General features: G+C 48.1%; 1 protein-coding gene across 2 annotated transcripts in view; it reads left to right on the forward strand.

Annotated features, from left to right (window-relative positions):
- The first annotated feature begins 5,467 nt into the window (after window positions 1–5,467).
- Window positions 5,468–24,256, forward strand: part of CBLN4 (cerebellin 4 precursor) — a 219,608-nt gene continuing 200,819 nt past the window's right edge. Inside the window, exons 1-3 of one of the 2 annotated variants that reach the window (XR_006595038.1) lie at window positions 5,468–6,698; window positions 9,778–9,894; window positions 11,932–12,067. Coding sequence is in view for 1 of the 2 variants with exons in the window: in XM_003983358.6 (XP_003983407.1) it covers window positions 6,408–6,698; window positions 9,778–9,894; window positions 11,932–12,129 (606 nt within the window). In the remaining variant the exon portion in view is untranslated. Of the gene's footprint in view, window positions 6,699–9,777; window positions 9,895–11,931; window positions 13,267–24,256 lie in introns of those variants that run through there. The other variant, XM_003983358.6, reaches the window with a different exon arrangement.

A 24,256-nucleotide genomic window follows, 5' to 3' on the forward strand; every position in this document is an offset into this window, starting at 1 on the left:
CCTGCTCTGAACATGTGGCTGTGATTCCTCTCTCTGCACAGGGTGTCTGAACCTTGAGTCTCTGTCACATGTTGGGCATGCTGTATTCTTCCCCCTTATAATGTCTGTGGGGTTGACTTCTGGCCAGTGCTCGCCAACCACTGATGGGCCTTGGTCCAGAGTGCTGCCGTGTGCCTCTCCCCTTTAGTCGTTAATAGATTCCGTAAATTCACGGTAATAATCACTACATGTAATTAAATGCCTCCTGGGTTCCTGATGCTGTGCTAGGTGCCCTGCGTACATTTCCCTGTTCAGTCCCCATGGGGAGCTATGGGCTAGGCATTATTTTTATGATTGCCATTTTCCTGGCTAAAGGAAGGTTTCTAACTTTCCCCATGGACATGAAGCTAATAGGAGACAAAGATGATTCTAAATACCCTGTTTTCAACCAAAAGGCTAATCAGCCTGACTGCAGATGGACCCTTGGTGGTTGTACCCCACCAGCATCGTCTACAAAGTCAAAGCACCATCTGCTTCACAGTCACCCGGGTGCTAGTTAATAAACGTATTCCCCAGTTCATGGGCAAAACCATCATCTCGGCACAGGGACAGAGAGTCTGCCTTGATGATAAGCCTTCCAGCAGATTCTTACAACCGGGGCCCATTGGTTTGGACTGTACATTCAGACCCTCCTTATGTACGCAGCAGAAACCGACAGTGGCCACGTACAAATCATGCGTTGAGCGGGGGCTTTCCCTGCATGTTACATAAAGAGCCCGGTTGACTCTAAAATGTGATCAGAGCTTTACTAGTTGCAGTGTAATTTTATTTCTTAAACATATGCTGCGAGGCCTTCTATGTATGGGCATCTGCCTAGACATTGAGTGAATGATTCCTTAGAGTTGGATCAATATAACAAAATAAAGAAAATTGCAGTTCAACCAATGCTGCATATGAGAAAGAATGTCAGTTCCTTTTCTCTCCAAACTTTAATTAAATTTTAAAAAGTAAAAAAAAAAAAAATATTTTAAACGTGAACCACAATATCCTGTATGTTTGCTGTGGCCACTCCAGTAATAAACGTCTGAGCCCCGTGGATAGGGGGTTTCTTTCCTTTGTCATTCCTCCAATGCTGACAATTTGCTGTCTAACTTTTCATGTTTTTTTTTTTCCCTCTGCTTATTCAAACATATCTGTATGTGTAGGGACTTCCAGACCGTTAACGGGGAATCGCACAATACAGGTGAATCCGTATCTTTTCCTTCCCATGCCACCACCTGCTACTTGTGCCACTCTTCTAGGAATCGCCCCTTGACCCCTGCTCTGGCAACATACCTGCTTGCTGGGAATCAGTTGTGTGCACTCAAATTCTGTTTCCCTGGCCAAGGGGTGGGCATTTGGTATCAGAGGGGGCAGTGGGTCTCTTCCCGGGGATCCTGGGGTGTCCTCTGGGTGGATGGGTCTGCGGTGTGTAAAGTTGGGAGTGTCTGTTGCCATTGTGCGTCAGGTAGGCTCCAGAGGAAGCTAGATGGCAGTGAGCAAAAGAGCAACACAAATGTGCGGAGGCGGGGGAGGGAAAGATAAGGATGGAGAGACGGAGAGGAAGTGGGGAGAGAGAAGAGGAGGAGGAGGAGGAGGAGAGGGGGAGAGAGAGGTGGACGGGGAGGGGATAGAGGAGAGGGAGAGGGAGAGGAAGGAAGAGAGAGAGGCAGGCAATGTTTTGGGTAATCTACGAGGCTTCATTTCATTCTCAAGGCTCACTTCTGCCCTTGGACTCTGACATAGGGTCCTTCCAATAAATCCCTTTTGTGCTTCGTTGGCCTTCCATTCTTGGTAGTTATAGGTAGACTAAACATTTCAAGCCCGCCCCCCGCCCCCCAATTTTGGAAAGAATTTTACTTTTCCTATCATACTTGTATCACAGAGAATAAGTGGCATATTATTTCTTCTATGAGAAATAACTGCAATGATATGTTGCTGTTTTCAATAAACTTTTTAATTTTTTCCCCATTTACGGGCTCTGTGCTAAAGCCTGGGCTCCTGAGGAGTTGACCATGCATGGAAAACACAACAAATAAATCAGCAACTTCAGAAAACTGTGAAAGATACAATGAATGACAGGAGTGTGGGCTATCATGGGAAGGCCAAAGAGAGGCATTGGAATCTGTCTGCACCTGTAACCCAGAAGCCTACTGGCTTGCTGCCACCTTAGACACGGACCTTGTCCAACGTGGCACTTGGAAGGGACTGTAGAGGTGAAGTGTCTCAAGCAATTTTTAAATCATAACATCGGTTAGAAATGGGTTTTAAGTCATCCATCTACTTTTCCCCAGAATACCCTCTTCATGCAAAGCAAGTCGGTAGTCTCCTTGTCTCCAGAGGGGGTCCTGGGGATTTACTCGGCACCGCTCTGAAACTTTCAGGGGTCACGTAGTATAGGTTGTTCACAGAGCCTTTTTATTCACAAGCTTCTTATTCTCCCTTGAAGCAGAGTGTTTGCATGGGCTGGTCAGTATCACCGAAGAGGGCAAAGGGTAACTCAGTGTCCCAGTGGACTGTAGTCTGGTGATGTGAGTTTCTCCCACTGCACTCGCTCGCTCCCTCCCTCCCTCCCTCCCTCCCTCCCTGCCTCCCTCCCTGCCTCCCTGTCTCTCAACTTTCCACCTTTGGCATGACTGACCTGGGGTGCTGATGCACAGACTCTTCTTGCATTCAACCATGGGGTTATTTTTCAGGTGAGGTCCTTTGAGGTCAATACCACATATCCATCTTTGCCTTCTTCAAGACATTTTCTTCGGAAACAGAAAATCGCTCATGATCCTTATTATCCTGGGCTTGTTTGGAACTTGGTTCCTCTAAGGGATGGTCACACAATGAGTCATGGAATTTACTGACATCAGAAGTAGTCTTTCCTAGGCAAGACCAGTTCATATTCTAACATACTTTACTAATATACTTCAAGTTTAGCCCAACTGCAGAGAAATGAAATCATTAAAGGTCCAAGAACAAAATTCCTGGGCATCAGTTATCATCTGGGAATCTCAGAGCAGGGAAACATTTGAGTCAGAAGGAGGTTTTCTAATAGGAGGTTTTCTAACACTTTCAAATGAAAAAAAAAAAAAAAAGGAAAAGAAAGAAACAGATCTGTGCAGTGGCTGAACTTGGACTTGATCCTGCTTCTTTTCTCCTGGGGATGCTGGGGCTGGAGGCGAGGGTGGGGAGCAGGTGATGCTTCCCTTCCCCAAATGTGAGGACAACATTTCCCATGGGCAGGGGGTTGGATTGTTCATGTGTTCTGGCAGGCGATATGTGTCCATATGTGGTCTGATTTCTGGGATTTTGTTCTAATGAGGCTTCGGGCCAGCAAGGAACAGGAGTAGGTTACTAAAATGAGCTCGCGTGAAATGGGTTTTACTGCAAGGACACAGGAGGTTTTCTAGGAACGCAAAGTTAGACGAGAGTGTTGCTGGACTTCTTGTGAGCAGGAATCAGGACTGGAGATTCACTATTCATTCCCCTCCCCCCGCCCCTCCATCTCTCAGAAGTGCATGGTCTCCAGAACTGGCTTCTGTCTAGAAGTGTGGTCAGTCCTGTTTCTTCCAACACGCTCCTCTGTGTCAACCTGAATGTGGCTCTTCCGTGGCCAGTTCAGGAGATTACAGACCTCTCCTCTGCAGGACCCAGTGCTTACTGGAAGCCATCTCAGCGTCTCATTCAGATCCCAAAAAGAGAAAGTTTGGTAGCCCCAACTCATGTGCTCAGTCAGGATGTACAAGTCATGGGCTTCTGGTATAAAATGGATCCATAGCAGTAGAACCCACAGGCTACCCCTGTTCAGTCCGCTGTGGTGGGAAAGGAGACAGGACCTATGATTCACAATGTCATTTCACTTCTCTTAGTAGGAGTCAACAGAAAATGCAGTGTTCCTCATCTTTACAACATCCTGAATAGTGGGATGTCTTTTATAGGGAACCAAGATTTTCATCTCCAGTTACCTAGGAGGCTTTGAATTTGAATTTTACCGAGAGAGATTCCAGTTTATACTATTAGGTGAATGAAGAAGAATTACATTCTATTTGGAAGCATCTAGTCATTCTGTAATCAACTGAGTCCCTGCTATGGTCAATCTGCTGGATCTGGTGGCTGTGAATAAATACTCGCGGCGAGGAAAAGAGGTAGGAGGGAAAAAAGTTTCTTTCAATCTGAGTTCTTGCAGGAAGGAAGATGCCCAGAGAAGCAAAAGACACAGAGAGGATACTGGGGTTGGTGGGGAACATAGCTTATTGAGGATTTAACAATTCTGTCGCCAACGAACCTTTTCTTCTCAGACCCTTTCCAGCCTGGAATTGAACAACCCAAGTCCCAGTTCCTAAGCAGATGTCCTGGAAAAGGAAGGCGCGGTGCCTATCCCTACAGGAGAGAAAGAGGAGCCAGAAATTGGATCCTGCCTCTGCTCTCAAAAGACAGCATCAAATGAGAGGACATTGCAGCTGCTACCCCAGCCCACTGTGCTAAGAGCCTGAAGAGACTCACCCAGTGTAGCAAGGGTTTATGTGGAAAGCCATGGCAGGCTTAGGGTGGACATCAGTGCTTGGGGAAGTGGTGCCATTCTTCAGAAGGCCTTTTAGGTTGGAGCTTAGATTAATACTAACAAACAGCACAGGACCTTACCTAGTGGAGTCCTGCCCTCTCAGATAGGGTAAGTGACTTGGCCAGGTTCTCACAGCCAGACCAAGACAAGCCCTTCCTTCCCAGTGGTGGCTGCGGAAAGATAAATCTTGCCAATCAGAGGCCAAGATGGCAGTGGGGTGGCCCAGGAGGGAGGGCGGCGCATCTGGAGGGGAGAAAGGTGCTGTGTTCTCAGCAGTGGAGTTGGCCTTTTTGTGGGGATCCGGTTTCGGAGGACTTAGTCTTCCCTTGTTAACTCTCTCACACTTCTCTGGCCTGGCCTGGGGTGGATTCGCGGGGTGGGCGGGAAGGCGCGCGCCCCTACAGCTTCTAAGGCTCCTCTTCCCAGAGCCTAAGGCATCCAGCACCTCCTCCTGGCGCCCCCAGTCTCCCCCCCCCCCTCCCCGCCCCCCAGCTTGGGTCCGCCCCGAGGCTCCCCAGGGCTCGCCCGGCGCCAGGGCGCATTGGGGCCGGCTCTGGGCCAGCCGCGGTCGGGACGCCGGCGGGTCCCCGGGTCCCCGGCAGCGCGCCGCCGCGCACCCGGCTCCGCACCCCGGGCTGGCAGCCCCGCGCTCGGCTCGGAGAGCGCTCGGCGGCGGAGTGCCGCGCCGGGGAGGGGCGAGGAGAGCCGCAGCCCCCTCCGCCCGCCCAGACCGAGGAGGGGCGAGCAGGCGCGGAGCCGGGCGAGCGCGGGGCTGTGCGCGCCTCTCTCCGGGCACACACTCTCCGCGCCGCGCGCTCCCCCGGCTGGGCGGCCTCGGACCTTGGCAGACAGCGGCGGCGTGCGCCGTGCTTGCTCCGGGGTGCGTTCAGCGCCGGGCGAGAGCCGTTCGCTGGGGTCACCCGCCCCCTTCTCCCCCTTTCCCGGGAGCCCGCGGGGTGAGCTGGAGGCCGACCCGGCCGGACGCCGCGCTCCTATAAATAGCGCGCGTGTGCCCGCCTGGCGCCCTCCCGGCTGCGCGAGGACAGACAAAGTTGTGCGCAGGGACTCCGGGCGCGCGGCAGCGGCTGGGAGAGGACCCCGCCGCCGAGCCGCCCTGCGCCCTGGAGCTGATCCCGCGAATTTGTGCTCTCCGTGCCCGGGACCCCGCTGGCTGCCGCCTACCTGCCGACGTCCGAGAGGCGCCGAGGTGCGGGGAATTTTTGACCAGGCGAAAGTGGGAGTCGCTAGGGTCCTGGTCATGATCGCAGCCTCGCGTTCTTCTCAGTCCGGGAAACACCTTCTGCCTGTGTAATTCGTCCGTGCCGCAAGCCCGACGCGTCCAGGACCGACATCCGCATCGCTCGGCGCCCACCAACCCCCGAGGCTTTTGTTTTGTTTTGCGTTGTTTTGGACAAGCCTCCTTTGTTTTTCCTGCTCCGCCGTCCACCTGGGGGTGCTTGGGTTTGGGGTGAGAATTTATTACCGTTTTCCTCCTTGAGGTGTGAGTGTGGGGGGCTGGTGACTCTTAGATGTCCAGGAGCCAGGGTGGGTGCGGGGGCCCCAGGTAGGGCTGATTCTTGGGCGGAGGAGGGTGGGGTAGGGGGTTCTGCATGAGCTCCTTAAAGGACAAAGGTAACAGAGCCAGCGAGAGAGCGCGAGCGGAGACTTTGACTTCAGACCACAGAATTGGGGGAAGTGTGCGCGCCGCCGCCGCCGCCGTCCCTGCAGCGCTGTCGGTCTAGCCGCGGGCGTCTTCCGAGCGCCGGGGTCCCGGGGTAGGAGGCGAAGCGGGCGAGCAGAGGCGCCGGCGGGCTGCGGCTGGCTCACGCGGCTCACCATGGGCTCCGGGCGCCGGGCGCTGTCCGTGGTGCCGGCCGTGCTGCTTGCCCTCACCCTGCCGGGGCTGCCCGTCTGGGCGCAGAACGACACGGAGCCTATCGTGCTGGAGGGCAAGTGTCTGGTGGTGTGCGACTCGAACCCGGCCACGGACTCCAAGGGCTCCTCTTCCTCGCCTCTGGGGATCTCGGTCCGGGCGGCCAACTCCAAGGTCGCCTTCTCGGCGGTGCGGAGCACCAACCATGAGCCGTCCGAGATGAGCAACAAGACGCGCATCATTTACTTCGATCAGGTCAGACCCCGAGGGAGGCAGGGTGCCTGGTGTGTGTTTGCATGGTGGCGGAGGACGGGGCGGGGCGGGGCGGGGGGCGAGCTCCCGGCAGCCCGGACCGGGGGCTGCCTGCTCAGGCTCAAGTTGATCTGACTGGGATGTGGGAGATCATTTCGGCACTCGGCTCTCCAAATGCGCCTGGGTCTGAAACTTCTGTCTCTCCCACCACCGCCCCCGCCCCGCATTCCCTCCTGGCCTCTGGAGGAGGCGGCTGGGACAGCGGGAGAGAGGCTGGGAGCGCTGAGCCCAGCAAGGAGAGACAGAGCTCAGGACGAGTTTTCACAGCAACAGGTCCATAGGAGCCGGCGGGAGCCTGGTCCCCGGACCTCGCAATCTCTTGGCCAGAGCCTGCCGCCCCCCCCCACCCCCCGACCCCCGCTCAGACTCCTCTGCAGGTGCCGCCGGGGCCGTTCCCGCGGTACCCTCGCGGTCTCCGGATGAATGATTGGTTTCCCCGCAGCTGAAGAAGCTTCTCCCCAAAGAGAGCTTCGCGGGTCCACATTCTCTGCAGGGATCTCGCACGTGGCCGGAGAGGGTGGGCGGCGATGGCGTGGGTCAGATCTCGCCCACCTTTCTGCGGGCAGGATCCCCCCCCCCCCCCTACACACACACACACGCTGCAGGCGCCTCTGCAGCCGAAAGCCTTCCTGTGGTACTTGGAGAAAAGTTGTGGAGGGAAGGCGAGGAAGGAAGGGCGGCTGCGGGGAGCTCCCATTAGGAAGCGCTGGGAAACCGCTGCTGCTGCCTCTGCTCCTGTCCTTTCTGAGAATTGCAAATTCCCAGGGAAAGACAGACTGTGGGGTTGAGGGCAGGAGGTGGGGAGGAACTGATGAAATCTGTGGCTTCTGTTTAGCCACCGGGAGCTCTGGGGTTTGGCTGATGAGAAACCCCCCCCTTCCCCCACCGGGCATCAGCCTAGGTTCGCAAGGAATCCTAAAACTGAAAACTGACTCCGGGGTTGTAATTTCAACCCTAACAGCACCCAGAGTCTTTTTAGTTCCAGAGGCACTTGTGTAGTTCACAGTTGTATGCGAAGTCACATGTGTAGGAGCACAGGTTAAATGATGCTGCAACATGCGTCTGGGAAGGGATGAGGTGACATTTCCATTCCTTACTTAATTGTTCCTAAGTAATGCACTCTCCAGCTGGCCAGACAGAGAATGCTTCTCTGGGGCTTACTCTCAGATAGCTATAATTTTTAAAGAATTAAGCAGTCCCTTTGGGGTTTTGGTGCAGTATTTTCCATCTTGATGGGAATAAAGTCTAGCACAGCCCTGGGTTATATTTCAATGCATTTAATTAAATGTTGGACGATTGCGGACAGGGTACCGTATAATACACTGAACGGTGCATTCTTTTCCGTGACCTTTCCGTCAATTAGAAGAGGAGAATGGTTTGTTCTTCTTTTTGGAGAGCCATGCATCGTAGAGACCACAAGACACATTTAGTTATGGATCTCTATGTGCCTGGATGCTCTAATTACAACGTAGAGTCAACATCCAGCCTTATGTGTAGTCAACACTAATCAGCTGTTTCCATTACTGCTAATGCATTATGCTACTCGTATCTGATTCAGGAAGTCCCCCCTAAGTACCTCAAATTATTTTCAATGTGCTTGAAAAAAATCTTTGCAACATCTCTGTTGGGGAGTGTGGCACGGTGGCGATTGGTTATTGAAAGCTCATTGATCGTCAGGTCAGAGGAGGAAATCTGATGGTTACTTGGAAGAAAGTGAAATCTCAGAATAAAATTACACACATACATGTGTTTTAAGCCAAGGGTTGAGCCTGGCGCATCTGCTTGACCTGTTACTATATTCTGGTGCATTGCTTAGAGGGGATAGTATATTTTTAGGGAGTTATGCAGAAGGCTTAATATTGGCAGGAATATAGCATTGCTGGTGGCCACTGATACAGTAGAGGTGTCTCTTTGTAGGGACGTCTGATTTTGGGGGATGCCAGTTATAGATTTATTTCTTGGAGAGAATTAGATTAAACTCCAGGTATTTTACGACTTCCCAGCCCCAAACATTCCCACTCGCTTTCCCACAGGAAGGGACTTCCTTATGTGACATTTGCAAATTTGGTGTAAAGAGGTCACTTCTTGAGATTCAGAGTTAATTTCATAACCGGTAGAAACAGGCTGCATGTCTTGGAATACAAAGCGCATTGTTGCTTTCTTTGGAAACCGCGCCTTATGTTACTTTTCATTTTTGACCCTTGAAGTTCAAGCAGAGACCAGGTGATTGATAAGAGGATAATGGATAACACTGGCAGGAACAGAAGAAGGCCACCTATTTCACAGCCTGTCTTTACTCATGCTCCACTTTTTGGCAGCCTGCAAAGGCTGAGTCATTGCCAAAATATTGTAATTAAGGCCTAGATGGCACAGCAATGAAAAAATGGCCATGGATCTTGGGAGAGGTTTGGCAGAGACTCAGGGGAGGGCCAGGCATTCAGATCAGTCTGTGCACTACTCAGTATCATGGATTATGTCACATGGTGGAGGGAGTGCCCAGGCCTCTGTGTGATGTGTCCGGGAATGACTGCAGAGAGCCCACGGATGCCGATTGGCTGTCTTGAAAACGTCATCTCTGGACATTGCAAAGGCTTGTAGAGGATGGGAATATAAATACAGGGCAGATGCCTTTTCTCTGACTCTCAAGGTAAAGCTAATATTTATAAGCCCTCACATGTTATCTAGATGTTTCCAGAGCCATCAGGCCTCGCTGGAAATTGAGGCATGAATGCAAAGCAGTTACTTTATTTTTTTTTTTCCTGTACCATTTAAAAGACAGAAGAACTTTCCATTACACAAATCTATTTTCCAAGTCACTAAAGAGGAAAGAAGTAGAACACGGTGTTTTATTCTGTATGGTTTCTTAAGCTACTTGTGAAAGAAATAAAGAAGGAGAGAGAGAGAGAGAGAGAGAGGAAGAGGGAGAGAGAAAGGGAGGGAGGAAGGAAGGAAGGAAGCTTGTCTTAGTTACGGAAGAGAATATTGTAATAATTTACTGTTCTTTATTATTTTTTATTTGTAGATCCTAGTAAATGTGGGTAATTTTTTCACCCTGGAGTCTGTCTTTGTAGCACCAAGAAAAGGAATTTACAGTTTCAGCTTTCATGTAATTAAAGTCTACCAGAGCCAAACAATCCAGGTATGTGTTTTGACCTGTTCCCTCTCTTCCCCCAAGCAACAGTGTTTATTGGCAGTGGTTATGTATTTAAGTGTTTATCTCAAGATGTGTTTTCATTGTAAAAATAAACAACCATCTTTATAGTTTATTTTCAAAACAGTTAATTTCCAGTTTTCTTCTTTATAGCATCCATTAAGGCTATGACAAGAAACATATAGAAAAATAAACAATTGAATTTATCACCGTCCTAACAACCAACCACTTAAAAAACATGGCTTAGTAAAAACTCAGTGACACAGATCACTTTATAAGATCTCAACTTCAGTTAACCCATATGCAAAAATGAATGTGAAGAAAGTTGTAAGACTAGCAGAGCTTTACAAGTATCTATTACATGAAACAAATTCGCTTTTATTGTTAAACTGCGTGAGATACAGTTAACCATTGAAAACAAATCTGTGAAGCAGCAAACTACTCAATATACTTTTTACAAAGGGTGTTCTCTGCGTATGTTTTAAAGAGTTTATCCTCAGTTACTCTGATGCTAGGAAATTGTTACAGATTTCACTTCCACAGTGAGCAACATATTTTGTGTTGTGCTTTCTCGGGATATGGGCTTGACCTTACACTCAAAGCCTAGCCTATGATATCCAAATATACTAACACCCAATGGCACCGATGCATGTCTGTGGAATTCTAGTATTCTTTTTATCATACACTCAATGTTTGTATTGTATACTGTCGCCAGGTGAATGATAGATTACAAATTCTTCTCCCACTTTTACATATCTTAGTGAATGGATACATTTATCATCCACAGATTTCATTAAAGTGCTTTTTTTTTTTTTAACACAAAAGGAACGAATATTTAGTAAACAAATTTACTAGCGTGGAAAAGCTTTTCCCAAGCCCCAATATTTAGAAATGTATGTAATATTTAACACAGCATAATAAAAATTGTAGTGGGGAGAAAAGTGAACACATTTTGAGTTTATTATTTGATAATAATGATGAGTTTATGAATTATTGATTCTTTGCTAATTACCCATCATTAAAATCTTCAGTGGTAGTGGTGATCACTATCGTTTTTACGTTTATTTATTTATTTTGAGAGAGAGAGAGCGAGCAGGAGAGGGGCAGAGAGAGGGAGGGAGAGAATCCCAAGCAGGCTCGCTGTTGTCAGCGCAGAGCCCAACGTGGGCTTGAACTCAAGAACTGTGAGATCATGACCTGAGCCGAAATCAAGAGTCAGACGCTTAGCCAGCTGAGGCACTCAGGCTCCCCGATCACGATTTTTTAATACACATTATCAGGGCAAACAGAAAAAGAGCCCCCCCCACACACACATTCCATAATTTTAAATGAACTGTGGCTGGTAGAATCTTGCTGTATCTGGATTCATCAGAGCCAAGGACACTGGGCTTCTTTTTACTAATATACTGGGAAGGCTCAGGCTTGCTTCGTTATCGGAAGGTTCTTATCGAATATGATAAGTAAATAAGACCACAAGCTTAAGTTATGTGTTGAAGGGAGGCCAGTTTCTGCGAGGCTAGGCCACTCTCCATGGGTGGTATCCTTTTGTAGGCATCTCAGGAAATTTCTTTCTTTCTTTCTTTTTTTTTAATTAAAAAAAAATTTTTTTTTTTAACGTTTATTTTTGAGACAGGGAGAGACACAGCATGAATGGGGGAGGGTCACAGAGAGAGGGAGACACAGAATCTGAAACAAGCTCCAGGCTCTGAGCTGTCAGCACAGAGCCCGACACAGGGCTCGAACCCATGGACCGTGAGATCATGACCTGAGCCGAAGTCGGACGCTTAACTGACCGAGCCACCCAGGCACCCCCATCTCAGGAAATTTCTATGGGAGAAGTTAAAAGTTATTTTAATTAAAAAAAAAAATCAGCTCAGTGGACCTACTAAGTGCGTAGCCGCCACAGCCAGGATGAATTTACTGAACATCAGCTATTTTACGAGGTCTTACGAGGTCTCTTAGGCATTTTTCATTAGCCCTCAGCAGATGTTTTCAGTGATTTGGTTTTTTTTTTTCTTCTCATAGGTTAACCTGATGTTAAATGGAAAGCCGGTAATATCTGCCTTTGCTGGGGACAAAGATGTTACCCGCGAAGCTGCCACTAATGGGGTGCTCCTCTACCTGGATAAGGAGGATAAAGTTTACCTAAAACTGGAGAAAGGTAACTTGGTTGGAGGCTGGCAGTATTCCACGTTCTCTGGCTTTCTGGTGTTTCCCCTATAGGATTTGATCTCTCCGCGATGTTGATCCAGGGGACGGGTGGCCCACCCCTGAGTTGTTGGAAGATCATTTCCTCATCATCGGATTGACGTCTTTTATTGGTTTCTTATGGGTGAATATGGATTCTCTTTAAGGATCCTAGGCCTGTCCGAACTGATACACAGTCTCGCAGATGATTTGTGTGTGTGTGTGTTTCAGTATACTTGGATGGGGACTCACAGCAGACAATACCTATCTGTGCTCAAGTGTTAACAGTTTAAAAGCTGTCTGCAAGGTTCATTCTGAATTTAATTTCCTGGAATCACTGAATTCGTTGCAGATGTGGCGTTTTCTTTCTTTGTTTCTAAAAGACTGGCGACCGGGTCTTAAGAATTAGAAAACTCTCAAGTTCTGACTGCAATCAACGGTTAGTATGATACTGCCAAAGAATTGTATGCTGTGTTGATATATTGATTACACTTGTTTTTATTCCTTTGGAACTCGTCTCTTTTGTTCTCTTAAGGTAACTGGGAATTGCTTTTTTCAGTGACTGGCTTTGTGTCTTCTCTACCAATAGGGTAACGAATGGCTTGCCCGCAAATTTACCCTGTGAGATCACCAACATGACTTCCCTTAACAAAAAAGAATGCTTCATAGTTGTATTTTAATTATATATGTGAAAGAGTCATATTTTCCAAATTATATTTTCTAATAGGAAGAATAGATCATAAATCTGACAAGGAAAAAAGTTGCTTCCCCGAGTTCTAAGTGCTCAGCCCCCAGAACCTCCACCAGATCGCCCTCCTCCCTGGGAAATCTTATACTTTCTTGCTCAGCTTGAATTACCATGATTGATAACAGCCACTTTATTAAAAACCTGAGGGATTTTTTTCCCTTAGACCTGACCACTTTATTAACTGGAGATGGGATGCCCCTGTTTTTAATTATACCTATTTTTCAAGCCTTCTGTTGTGTTTGGAAGTATCATCTGGTTTTGCCTTAATTCCTTAAATTGTATATATTTATCTGTTTAGCTAATATTACATCCAAATATCCCATATCTAAACTTAGTGCAATATCTTATTTTGTCTTTTGTACAGGTCATATGAACTCACAAAATTACTTATGTCTCTGTCATAGAATAAAGGTTAATATACGTTAGCCGAATTGTTTTGTCCTTTTGGCTCGGGAAATATGTATTCTATGTGGTTTACTTCCTCTTTCTCACCAACCCTTCTTTCCTTCCCCCCTATCATTTCTTTTTCTGGGAGTTTTTTGTGTTTTTTTTTTTTTTAATTTTAACGTTTATTTATTATTGAGAGACAGAGAGACACAAAGCATGAGGAGGGGAGGGGCAGAGAGAGAGGGAGACACAGAATCGGAAACAGGCTCCAGGCTCCGAGCTGTCAGCACAGAGCCCGACGTGGGGCTCGAACTCACAGACCGTGAGATCATGACCTGAGCCGAAGTCGGACGCTTAACTGACTGAGCCACCCAGGCGCCCCTTTTCTGGGAGTTTTTAAGAAAAGCTTTCTGAATCTGGGGGGAGTGTCCTCTGAATTGGCATAGGAAATCTTTCCTGGGTTTAATCCATTCAAATCCAGGAGTTGTCAGCCTGCCAAAAGAGAATCGATGGACTTAGTCAACTCTTCTTTCGGAATGGACTTACCGTCAGGTAGTCAAGTTGAGAAAATTTGCTAAAATCTCGTCAGAGTGCTCAGTGAGTGAGTGCGTGGTGAGGAGGCTGAAGACCACTCAACGGGAAGACTTGGGGGAAAGTTCCGCCCCTTTCACAACACTAAGAGACAGATGGAATATTATGGTGTCTTTTGCGGAGGGACTATTATTATAGATGGCTCATCTGGAGCTCTGGCTCCATTTCCTGGTCTTTTCTCAATTAAAGCAATTAAAAGGGCCCCTTTTGTAGACGGTGGCAGCGAGGAAGGTGTTCGAGGACCCTGTGAGACAAAACACACGGGCAGGTTTTCCAGCATAATTGTGATTAATCACCAAGTCAAAATATTCATTCATCCCAGGGAGACTCTCCTCCTTCCTCAAGAAGAATTAACTGGAGATGTTGGCATTGGATCCTCAGTGTTTTGCTTGGCAAGTTACTCTTCAGCTGGCTTCCAGTCAGGAGCTTTCCTCCTTTGTGACTGTGCTGTGTAAGAACACAATACTGCACAGGGGACTTCCATCTGGGGACGTGTGGCATCCTCTGAAATACACCTGCTCTAACATAACCTTCCCCCTGGCTCTCTGTATTCAGGGCTTGCGTCTATACCTTGCAACGGACTGGTTTATACTTGAATAAATATGCTATTAGTCATTGTTTTGGCGAAATGGCTCAAGGGTATTTGCATTAGTAATAGACGCCTGTGATGGACCAGAGAAAAGGTGGTGCTTAAACAAAATAGACCAACGTATAAGTGTCTTTATCAACATGCTTGTGGCCATCCTTTGGGGCTTGCTGTGATTTTTCTTGAGTTTTCTGAACAGAAAAGAACATCGGCAAAGGGCTTGACTGTAATTCCTAAGCTCCAGTGTAGATATTTTGGAATGCAAAATCCATTCAAAACCTCCCAGAAAAAATTAATATAAAAAGGCACACAGGGGCACCTGGGTGGCTCAGTTGCTTAAGCATCCCACTTCAGCCGAGGTCATGATCTTGCGGTTCATGGGTTCGAGCCCCGCATTGGGCTGTGTGCTAACAGCTCAGAGCCTGGAGTCTGCTTCGGATTTTGCGCGCTCTCTCTCTCTCTCTCTCTCTTTCTCTCTCTCTCTCTCTCTCTCTCTCTCTCTCTCTCTCCACCCCTCCCCCACTTTTCACAGTCTTTCTCTCTCTCACAAATAAGTAAACATTAAAAAAGTTAAAAAAAAAAAGGCACTGAAGCTGTGGCCATCAAGTGTGGGAAGGCACCTGTAACAGGCAGGAGCCCCAGTGGGGAGATCAGACGTCTGATTAATGTGGTCAGAATGAAAGCCTTAGGTTCTTATTCCAAAGTGGGTCTAGCTAATTAGAGCTACCCAGACATCATGGCTGGAAAGGTAAGATTGAAGTGAGGGAACGGAAGGGACAGAATGATTTAGTCCGGGGAGCATAGATTTTGGACAGACATTGGATGGAATTCTACAACTTTCACTTACCAGCTGTGTGACCTTGGGCAAGTTTCCTCACCTCTCTGAGCTTTCGTTATTTCATTTGTAAACAACACATTGTTGTGGGAATTTACTGAGACTTGTGCAGTGCCTGGTGCTCTGTAAGGAAGCTCAAGTAAGGGCTGACTGTTACTACTAACGCTTTAAGCCCTAACACAGCCAAGAAGCAAGTAGGCCAGAAGGCCGATGTTACTGTTGGCATGGTGAAGGGTCAAAGATTGAGCACGAGTGGGATGGGTTGAAGGCATCAGAAGTACTTCCAGAAATGGCACCAGATGCTTCCCTGCATATCCTATGACTTGAAAACAGTTTTCAGAAATTGCTCGGTCCACAAAAATGCTAATTGAACACAGGATTTGCATTGGCCCTGTCCACATTCATCAATGCCAGCACCGTTCCTCCCGATCTCCTTTGACTGTTCCTTGATCTATTGATCGACAAACGCAAGCGATTGTCTGCAGCCAGCGTTTTCTCCCTAACAGAATCCCAAGAAAACAAAACTGGAGGAAATAAAGAGCTAGTGTGTAGGATCTCACTGATTCCAGCTTCTTTTAGGGTACTCCCCGTGACCACAGATTCTCTTGGGACATGATTATGTAATTAAAATCTTTCTTTCTTCCTTTCTTTCTCTGTTTTTGAAGTAAGTCTGTTTTCCCCTTTCCTTTTGGTTTCTGGAAATCAAAATAGCTGTGTTTTTTCTTTTGGCCTCTCCCTTTTAGCAAGTTCCTGCTTTGTATCTTGAAATAAATCTCTTCAACCAATGTTGAGATTATCCTTCTTTTTTTTTATTTAAAAAAATTATTTTAATGTGTATTTACTTTTGGGAGAGAGAAAGAGACAGTGCGAGCGGGGCAGGGGCAGAGACAGAGAGTGGGAGACACAGAATCGGAAGCAGGCTCCAGGCTCTGAGCTGTCAGCTCAGAGCCCGACGTGGGGCTCAAACTTACGAATTGCAAGATCATAACCTGAGCCAAAGTCGGACGCTTAACCGACTGAGGCACCTATGTGCCCCGAAGTTATCCTTCTAATGCGTCACACGCTTTGGTAGGTGCTGGATTTGTAGAAGTGATGACACCTGCCCTTTTCAGAGCTCCCTAAACATCAGACGCAGAATCCCCACAAGGAGCCACAGTGGTGTAAACGTGGTTCCATCTCACCTTCTGACTGAGAGCACTTGGCTTTGTCAACCCACCTTTTCTGTTTAAACCACCTGTCCCCAGAACAATGGTAATCCACTGGTTATAGCAAGGTCCTCAAGTTGGTTGACCTAGTGACCATGGCAAAGTGATGAGCAGAAGAGAAAGGTGATAGCATCTGATAACAGTTCACGTTCAGAGAGGTGGAGCTTAAGTGGAATTCTTGGGCTAAGTGGTTTTCTTTGGGGGGGGGCAGGATTTAAGAAGTTGCTTTCTAAAATAGGTTTCTTGGGGGCACTTGGATGGCTCAGTCGGTTAAGCATCCGACTTCAGCTCGGGTCACGATCTCGCGGCTTGTGGGTTCGAGCCCCGCGTCAGGCTCTATGCTGCCCGTGCCGAGTCTGGAACCTGCTTTGGATTCTGTGTCTCCCTCCCTCTCTGCCCCTCCCCCACTCACACTCTGTGTGTGTCTCCCTCTCTATATATCTCAAAGGTAAATAAACATTAAAAAAAATTTTAAAAAAGCATTAAAAAAATTAAATAGGTTTCACTGTCCTGTCTATTGCAGGCCTACCTTTAATATGGGTTTCACATGCCTTAGAATAAAAAAGATGTGTTTTTTTTTTTTGCCCCTCCCCACCCCGACCTCTCCACAGACAACTCCTTTGTGAATTTGATCTTGAAGTTCTTTTAAGTCAGCTTTCAAACTAATGTACATAAGAATCATCTGGGAATGTTGATAGAAATGTGGATTCCGACACAGTGGGTCTGGGGTGGGGCCTGAAACTGCCTTTCCAGCAAGCTCTCAGATGATGCTGATGGTCCCGGCCCAGGTACCAGACGCCGAATGGTGAGACCTTCCACGGCTGTTTCTTAAAGCCTTGTTACTCCAAGTGTGGTCTGTGGCCCAGTGGCATCCACATCACCTGGGGACTTGTTAGAAGCCCCAGGTGAGGTTTAGACTCACTCCAGACCTCCCGAGTTGGAATGTGCATTTTTAAAAAGGTCCTTCTTGCCCTGCCCCGTGGCTTTTAGGCGCAGTAGAGTTTATGAAGCTCGATCTTGGAGGAAACCCCAGGGCCACCTGCACCAGACTCTCATGGGCTGGGCCTCAGGCAGCTGCAGCTGAACGAAGTCCTCAGGTGATTCCCTAACCTCGGTGCGTCCTGGGTGCAGGGTAGTTCCTTGCAGTGACCCGGAAGTACAAACGCTCCTGTCATCCTCCTACTTACAACGCAGTGAGCTGAAGGCAGCTCGCCAGACGCTTTCATGCGGGTGAATATGGGACTCTTGTTCTGGGGTGGGGCAAAGGCTCCCGGGATTGCTGCCCGTTTGCGCAGAGGAAGGACCTACAGGAAGACTTCACCTGGAGCCAAGATGTGGGAGACCCTCGCGTGCAAACGAAGGTAAGTCGCCCACAGAGAGTGGCTGTCTCGTGAAGACGGAAAATCCTTAGTGACATTCCTCATTTTGTGAGCATTTGTCCTGAAATAAAGATGTAGTTACATCGTGCTTTTCGTTGTAATTGAAGTGAGCCTTCTCCAGGATTGCAATGCCTTTATCTGAGTACAGTTGGCATTTGACTTCAGAGGACACTGCTCCGTTGAGTAAAGGGTGTGTGTGTGTGTGTGTGTGTGTGTGTGTGTGTGTCAGAGAGAGAGAGGGAGAATGTGCTCAGAAGGCTCAACAACAACAGTAATTTCTAGTAGGCCATTCAGTACACTGAAAATGCGTCCAAGGGCAGAAGTCTCCCTTAATGATTTTTAGGACCAATTGGTGGTATTTACGATGAGAAACACATTATACGAACTAAGGAAGTCTTTATTTCCCCCTGGGGTTTCCTGGAGAACATAAAGTTTGACCCTGTGACTTTCCAGGAAGCCCTAGAGGGCATCGGTGTGCCTGTTCCTGGGGAAGGTTGAGGGACTCCCAAAGAAGGGCCCTGTGCTGGCAGATTAGAGGTGATAGAGGAACGCCCCGAGCTGTCGTGTTGTGGTTTGTTTTGTTTCGTCGTGGTATAGTCTGTAGCCCACTGCTTTGACCGGGCAGTTATCCCATTTGGCCAAGAACGATGGCCAGTCCGCACAATTCAGCGTTCAGGATGGGGCTGGGGGGGCTTTGAGCCTTTTCTGTGTCTACACAAATGGACCCAGCTCCCTTTGTAAGCTGTTTTCCTTCCAAGCTCCTTAGCTATTTAGAAATAAACAGTCACGAGTGTTTCTTCTCAAATAGCTTGGCTTTTCCTTTGAGTGTTAGCGTTGTTAACATCACAGTGGAAGAAGTGTCATGCCTCCCCCCACGTAAAAAACAAAAAAAATGGAACAACTACTGGCATAAGAAGGATTCCATCCAAGAACTAATACACTGGGATAAAAACCAATTCAATAAAAAGCTAGGGGGGCGCCTGGGTGGCGCAGTCGGTTGAGCGTCCGACTTCAGCCAGGTCACGATCTCGCGGTCCGTGAGTTCGAGCCCCGCGTCGGGCTCTGGGCTGATGGCTCAGAGCCTGGAGCCTGTTTCTGATTCTGTGTCTCCCTCTCTCTCTGCCCCTCCCCCGTTCATGCTCTGTCTCTCTCTGTCCCAAAAATAAATAAACGTTGAAAAAAAAAATTTAAAAAAAATAAAATAAAAAGCTAGGAAAAAAGAATGCTAAAATTTCATTGATATCTAACATGAATGACGGCTGAGTGAAAAGGAGTGGTTCCGGTTTCTGTTCAAGTTTTGTTTTGTTTCTCTTTCTTGCTTTTTCTCTCCGAGTGCTGAGGTCAGTTCTGCTGTCTCAACGGCAAAGATACCCGTTTCTCCTCATTAGGGTGACATTGTGATCCGCGGGCTCCGAAAGTGTACTAGATTCTGCCCTTCCATTTCTTGGCCAGCCTGATTGGAAGGAAAAAGTGCTGTCGAAGGAGTCTGGTAACTTCTCTCCAGGGAGAGGAACGCCCCACATTTCAGTAATTCAGGGAAGCTGTTTCTGAGCTTGGAAGGAAGCCACATCCATCTCCCTGCCTGAGGACAGAGTCTCAGGACGGGAGGCTTCAAGATTTAGCCGCAGCACCAGAAGCGCCTGGGGTCTGTCTCTGGGGATGTAGGACTTTGCCCGTGTCCCCTCTCCCAAGAAGACAAGACAATATTTTACAAGCATCTGTACGGGGAACTGTGGAGCCCAAAAGCCATTTAAAAAATCCTGTTTTGCAAGATTTTCTTTTCTTTGGCAGACTTGGTTGTTAAAGATTAAAGGCAAAAATATCAGGTCCTCCTTTACTGTCAGAGATTGGCACAATGTCATGAGTTGAAGTTGGCAAGAATCACAAAGTCATCCGTGACTTTCTGAGAGTGAGAGTCCCCGTCTCTTAGAAAGGAAATAAGGCAAGAACCTTCTCTCAGAGTTTGGACACCTCCATTTAAAAAAAAAAATTTTTTTTAACATTTATTCATTTTTGGGAGAGAGAGAGAGCGCGAGAGGGGGAGGGGCAGAGCGAGTGGGGGAGGGGCAGAGAGAGAGGGAGACACAGAATCCAAAGCAGGTTCCAGGCTCTGAGCTGTCAGCACAGAGGCCAACGTGGGGCTCGAACTCCCAGGCCAAGAGATCGTGACCTAAGCTGAAGTCGGTTGCTTAGCTGACTGAGCCACCCAACTGCCCCTGCATTTTTTTTTTAAGTTGATTAAACAATCACATACGTATTGGGTACCTACTGTGTGCCCCACATTCTGTAAACTTAGAATCTGCTCTTTCATTGTTCCTACAAGTTCCAAACCTCTTTATAAATGCTTCTTCATTTTCAGGGTGGAAATCCTGCAATCTGGAAATCAGAACATGGTGCTAGGCTCCATAAACACTAACGATGTGTGTTTTGAAATGATCTGGGCGACCTCATTACTGCTTTCACCACAATGTACTTTCAGAGTCAGACCTCGCTTAAAATGAAGAATGATACAGAGGTGCCCTGTACCGTTGTGGGAGTTGTACACTGCACTATCTCAGGAGTGTGCCACTTCTATCCTGTTATTCTAACAAAATAAGCACATTACAACAATCTTCTGACACGTGAAAATATCTTTAACGAGGAGGTCCTTTACTGAATTTGCATGAAAGTACCTGGTTAGTGGTAGCCTAGAGAGAAGGAAGCGGCTTTCTTTCCTGAATCTGTCCATCATATCTTATTTCTAAAGACTGTCTTTGGTTCTGAGAAGTCAGGGCATCAGGCCTACAAACCACAGCGTCTGGGTTAGATGACCCGGTACCCGTCCCTGCTTACCTGTCAGTTTGGAACTCAGGTCTCTGGTCCGCTGCAGCCCATGGGAAATCCCCACTGACACCCAGAACCAGCCTTCCTCTTGTGAGCCAATAAGCCCAGCTTCCTTGAAAGTGTTGCAGGTTAAATACGAATCTATAAATTTAGGTTTGCAAGGAAAACAAAAATCTTTGAAAATCTTCTATAACTCAACTTTATTTCTGCCTCCAAGAACTCCCCTCCCCCCAGTTTAGAGTGGCTAGTAGTAAATTTCTCATTTTTTTCTTGCTCAGCTCATCGGCCGTGGATTTGGGTAATAGTTCAGGGCCTTGTGGCTTGTGGGTGGGGAGAGGCCTACTTGGCCCGAGGGCCGTGTTGATTTGGCTGAGGTGGCCCAGGGTCTTATGGTCTATTTTTTTTTTTTTAATTAAAATTCTTAAAAGAATGTTTATTTTTTGAGAGAGAGAGAGAGAGAGAGTGTGCATGGGGGAGGGGCAGAGAGAAAGGGAGACACAGAATCGGACGCAGGCTCCAGGCTCTGAGCTGTCAGCACAGAGCCCGACGTGGGGCTCGAACTCACGGATCGCGAAATCATGACCCGAGCTGAAGTCGGAGGCTTAACCGACAGAGCCACCCAGGGGCCCCAGTCTATTTGTTTTCTGCCACCCACTTCTCTTAAGGAGGCGAGGAAACAGTGAACAACCTGCTCGACAGGTGCAGGAGGGAAAGGAGAGGAGAGGAGAGAAGGAGTGCGTTCTCATTGTCAAAGTCTTCTCCCGCCGCTGGCGTGTGCCCAGCCCGTGGAGCAAGCCTGGGTGTGCGGGCGGTGTGGACACAATTCACGTCACTGTGCGCCCATCTCTCCGACTTCCTGACCCGGCTCTGAACTTTGGGACTCCCGCTGTGCTTCCTACTATGTGCACACGCGTCTCTTCCTCCTGCCAGAGTCTGGGCTCACAGAACAGAAATGATGAAGTGTTAGTCCCTGTGGGGAGCCCTGCTTTCAGAAATAGTTCCCATGGTGCAACTAAAAGGCTTTCCAGGGGGACGTAACTTCTAGAAGAGCCTGGCTCAAGCTGGGTTAGAGGGAATCCGGTTCCTTACCTCCCTTGGTAGGTGTCTGGTCTTCTGTCATTTCTGTTACTGATGAAGGTGAAGAGTGCCAGGAAGGTTTTCCGGGACCTGCCTCCAGCCCATCCACGAGGAATTATGTTTCCCTGTGGCTTTGCAGGCTCTTGGAAAGAGGGATGCAGTGACCTTGGGCATGTGACCGGTCCTGTCTGCCTTGCCTACGTAAGAGGGTTAGAATGCCCTTCAGTTGTTTTTGAACCTTGTTGCAAGAGCCCCTTGGGATTCTTTTTAAAAATATTGTAATGTCTTCCCCTACCCTCAAAATTCCTGATTCATTAAGCCTTAGTGAGGAGGGCTCTGGAAATCTGCATTTTTGACCAACACCACAGGGGATTCTGCTGCTAGTTGTTTCTCTAATACCTTTTGAGTAGTTAAATGAAAATACATCCTGGGGCTTTACAAACCACAAAGCACCATGCTAATGTGAAGATTGTTCTTAAGACTTGTAATTTAGAAGGTCTGACAAATCATTGCTCATTGTCTTAAAAAAATTTTTTTTAATGTTTACTTATCTTTGAGAGAGAGACAGAGCGTGAGCAAGGGAGGGGCAGAGAGAGAGGGAGACACAGAATCTGAAGCAGGCTCCAGGCTCCGAGCTGTCAGCACAGAGCCCGACGCAGGGCTCGAACTCACAAACCGTGAGATCATGACCTGAGCTGAAGCCAGATGCTTAACTGACTGAGCCCCCCCAGGCGCCCCAGTCATTGTCTTTTATTTTATTATTATTTTTAATATATGAAATTTATTGTCAAATTAGTTTCCATACAACACCCAGTGCTCATCCCAAAAGATGCCCTGTTCAGTGCCCATCACCCACCCTCCATCAACCCTCAGTTTGTTTTCAGTTTTTAATAGTCTCTTATGCTTTGGCTGTCTCCCACTCTAACCTCTTTTTTTTTTTTTTTCCTTCCCCTCCCCCATGGGTTTCTGTTAAGTTTCTCAGGATCCACATAAGCATTGTGTTTTAGATGCAGCCACTAAGTTTGCCCCAAATGGGGGAGTCTCAAAGTGAGAAGTTGCTTTTTAAATTCCCAACCTAAAGAGTCTGCTCTCTGTAATTGTAATGGCAGCTTCATTTTCCCTCGTGTTCCCTGAATTATCCAATTAATGCCTGTTTGCTTAACACATTTTCAGACGATGCTGCAGGTGATGGGTAAAAACAGAAAGGTCAGGGCACCTGGATGGCTCAGTCGGTTGAGCATCTGCCTCTTGATCTCGGTTCAGGTCTTGGCATTAGTGTCCTGAGTTCGGGCTCCATGCTGGGCGTGGAGCCTCCTGAAAAAACAAAAAACCAAAACCAGCCAAACAAACCCCTAAAAACCCCAGCAAACTATTATTCTAGGGCTTCCTGCTGACCCCACTAGCGTCTCTGATTTATTGGGGTCTGTGGGATAGGGGTTGGAGCCCACAAATCTGTCCCGTTTTTCAGTTTCTCCAGGTGACTCCAGTGACCTGTTAGATTTTAGAGATGCCCTGGAGTGACTTTTCGAATATTGCCATCATTCAGTGCCAAACAAGAACTCTGCTTTCACCCATCTTTTTATTTAAAATTCATAAAAATAGGGGCGCCTGGGTGGCTCACTCGGTTAAGCATCCAACGTCCGCTCAGATCACGTTCTCACAGTCTGTGGGTTTGAGCCCCGGGTCGGGCTCTGTGCTGACAGCCCGGAGCCTGGAGCCTGCTTCGGATTCCGTGTCTCCCTCTCTCTCTGCCCCTCCCCCCCTTATGTGCTCGCTCTCTCTCTCTCTCTCTCTCTCTGAAAAATATTAAATTAAAAAAAATAAAAATCATAAAAATATCTGCTCCACATTTTGGGTCAGAATCGTTACAAACTTGCCGAAGCCTCTTGGTGCTGGTGGAGTGTGATGTGTGGGCAGCAGGGTGCAAGGCTGGGGCTGCAGTCTGGGGACAGCAGCCCAATGCCTTTCTCCCCAGGCCTCTCAGGGCGAGCAGTAGGAGGGGAGGGGAAGCTCGTTAGCAGTTCTCCGCCTTCAGCCGTGGGGAACAGGCTGAAGGGAGGCCCCGAGAGAGCACCCAACCTCCTGGCTCCCCAGGCACTGGAGATTCTTGTTCAATGTGTACAAGCCTTCAATTGCTCTGAGGGGAGCCAAGAATGTCGCTCTGGGCTGCCGGGGACTAATGCTGGTGGTGCCCGCAGCATTTTATTAATTGTGAGGTTACGCATTCAGGGGCTTCCCCTGGGGGGGTACCTGGAGCACTTCCAGATGTGGAGACTCCCCCTCTGGCCTCCTGCTGCCTGTGCGAAGCCACGAGCTCTGCAAGGCGGTTGCTGAAGAATCGAGGTGCTGGGAGAACCCAGACAAGCACCGAGAACAACCAAGCCCATCGCTTCCTGCAGCACTAGCTCTGCACAGAGGGAACACCTACTCGTGGTAGCGAATTTCAGGTGGTTCAGAGAAGCAACAAGAATTCTAGACCTAATCTTACTGCCCAGAGATGATCACTGTTAACATCGCAGACATTTGTGTATG

Source organism: Felis catus, chromosome A3 (assembly GCF_018350175.1).
Source record: "Felis catus isolate Fca126 chromosome A3, F.catus_Fca126_mat1.0, whole genome shotgun sequence".
NCBI lineage: Eukaryota > Metazoa > Chordata > Mammalia > Carnivora > Felidae > Felis > Felis catus.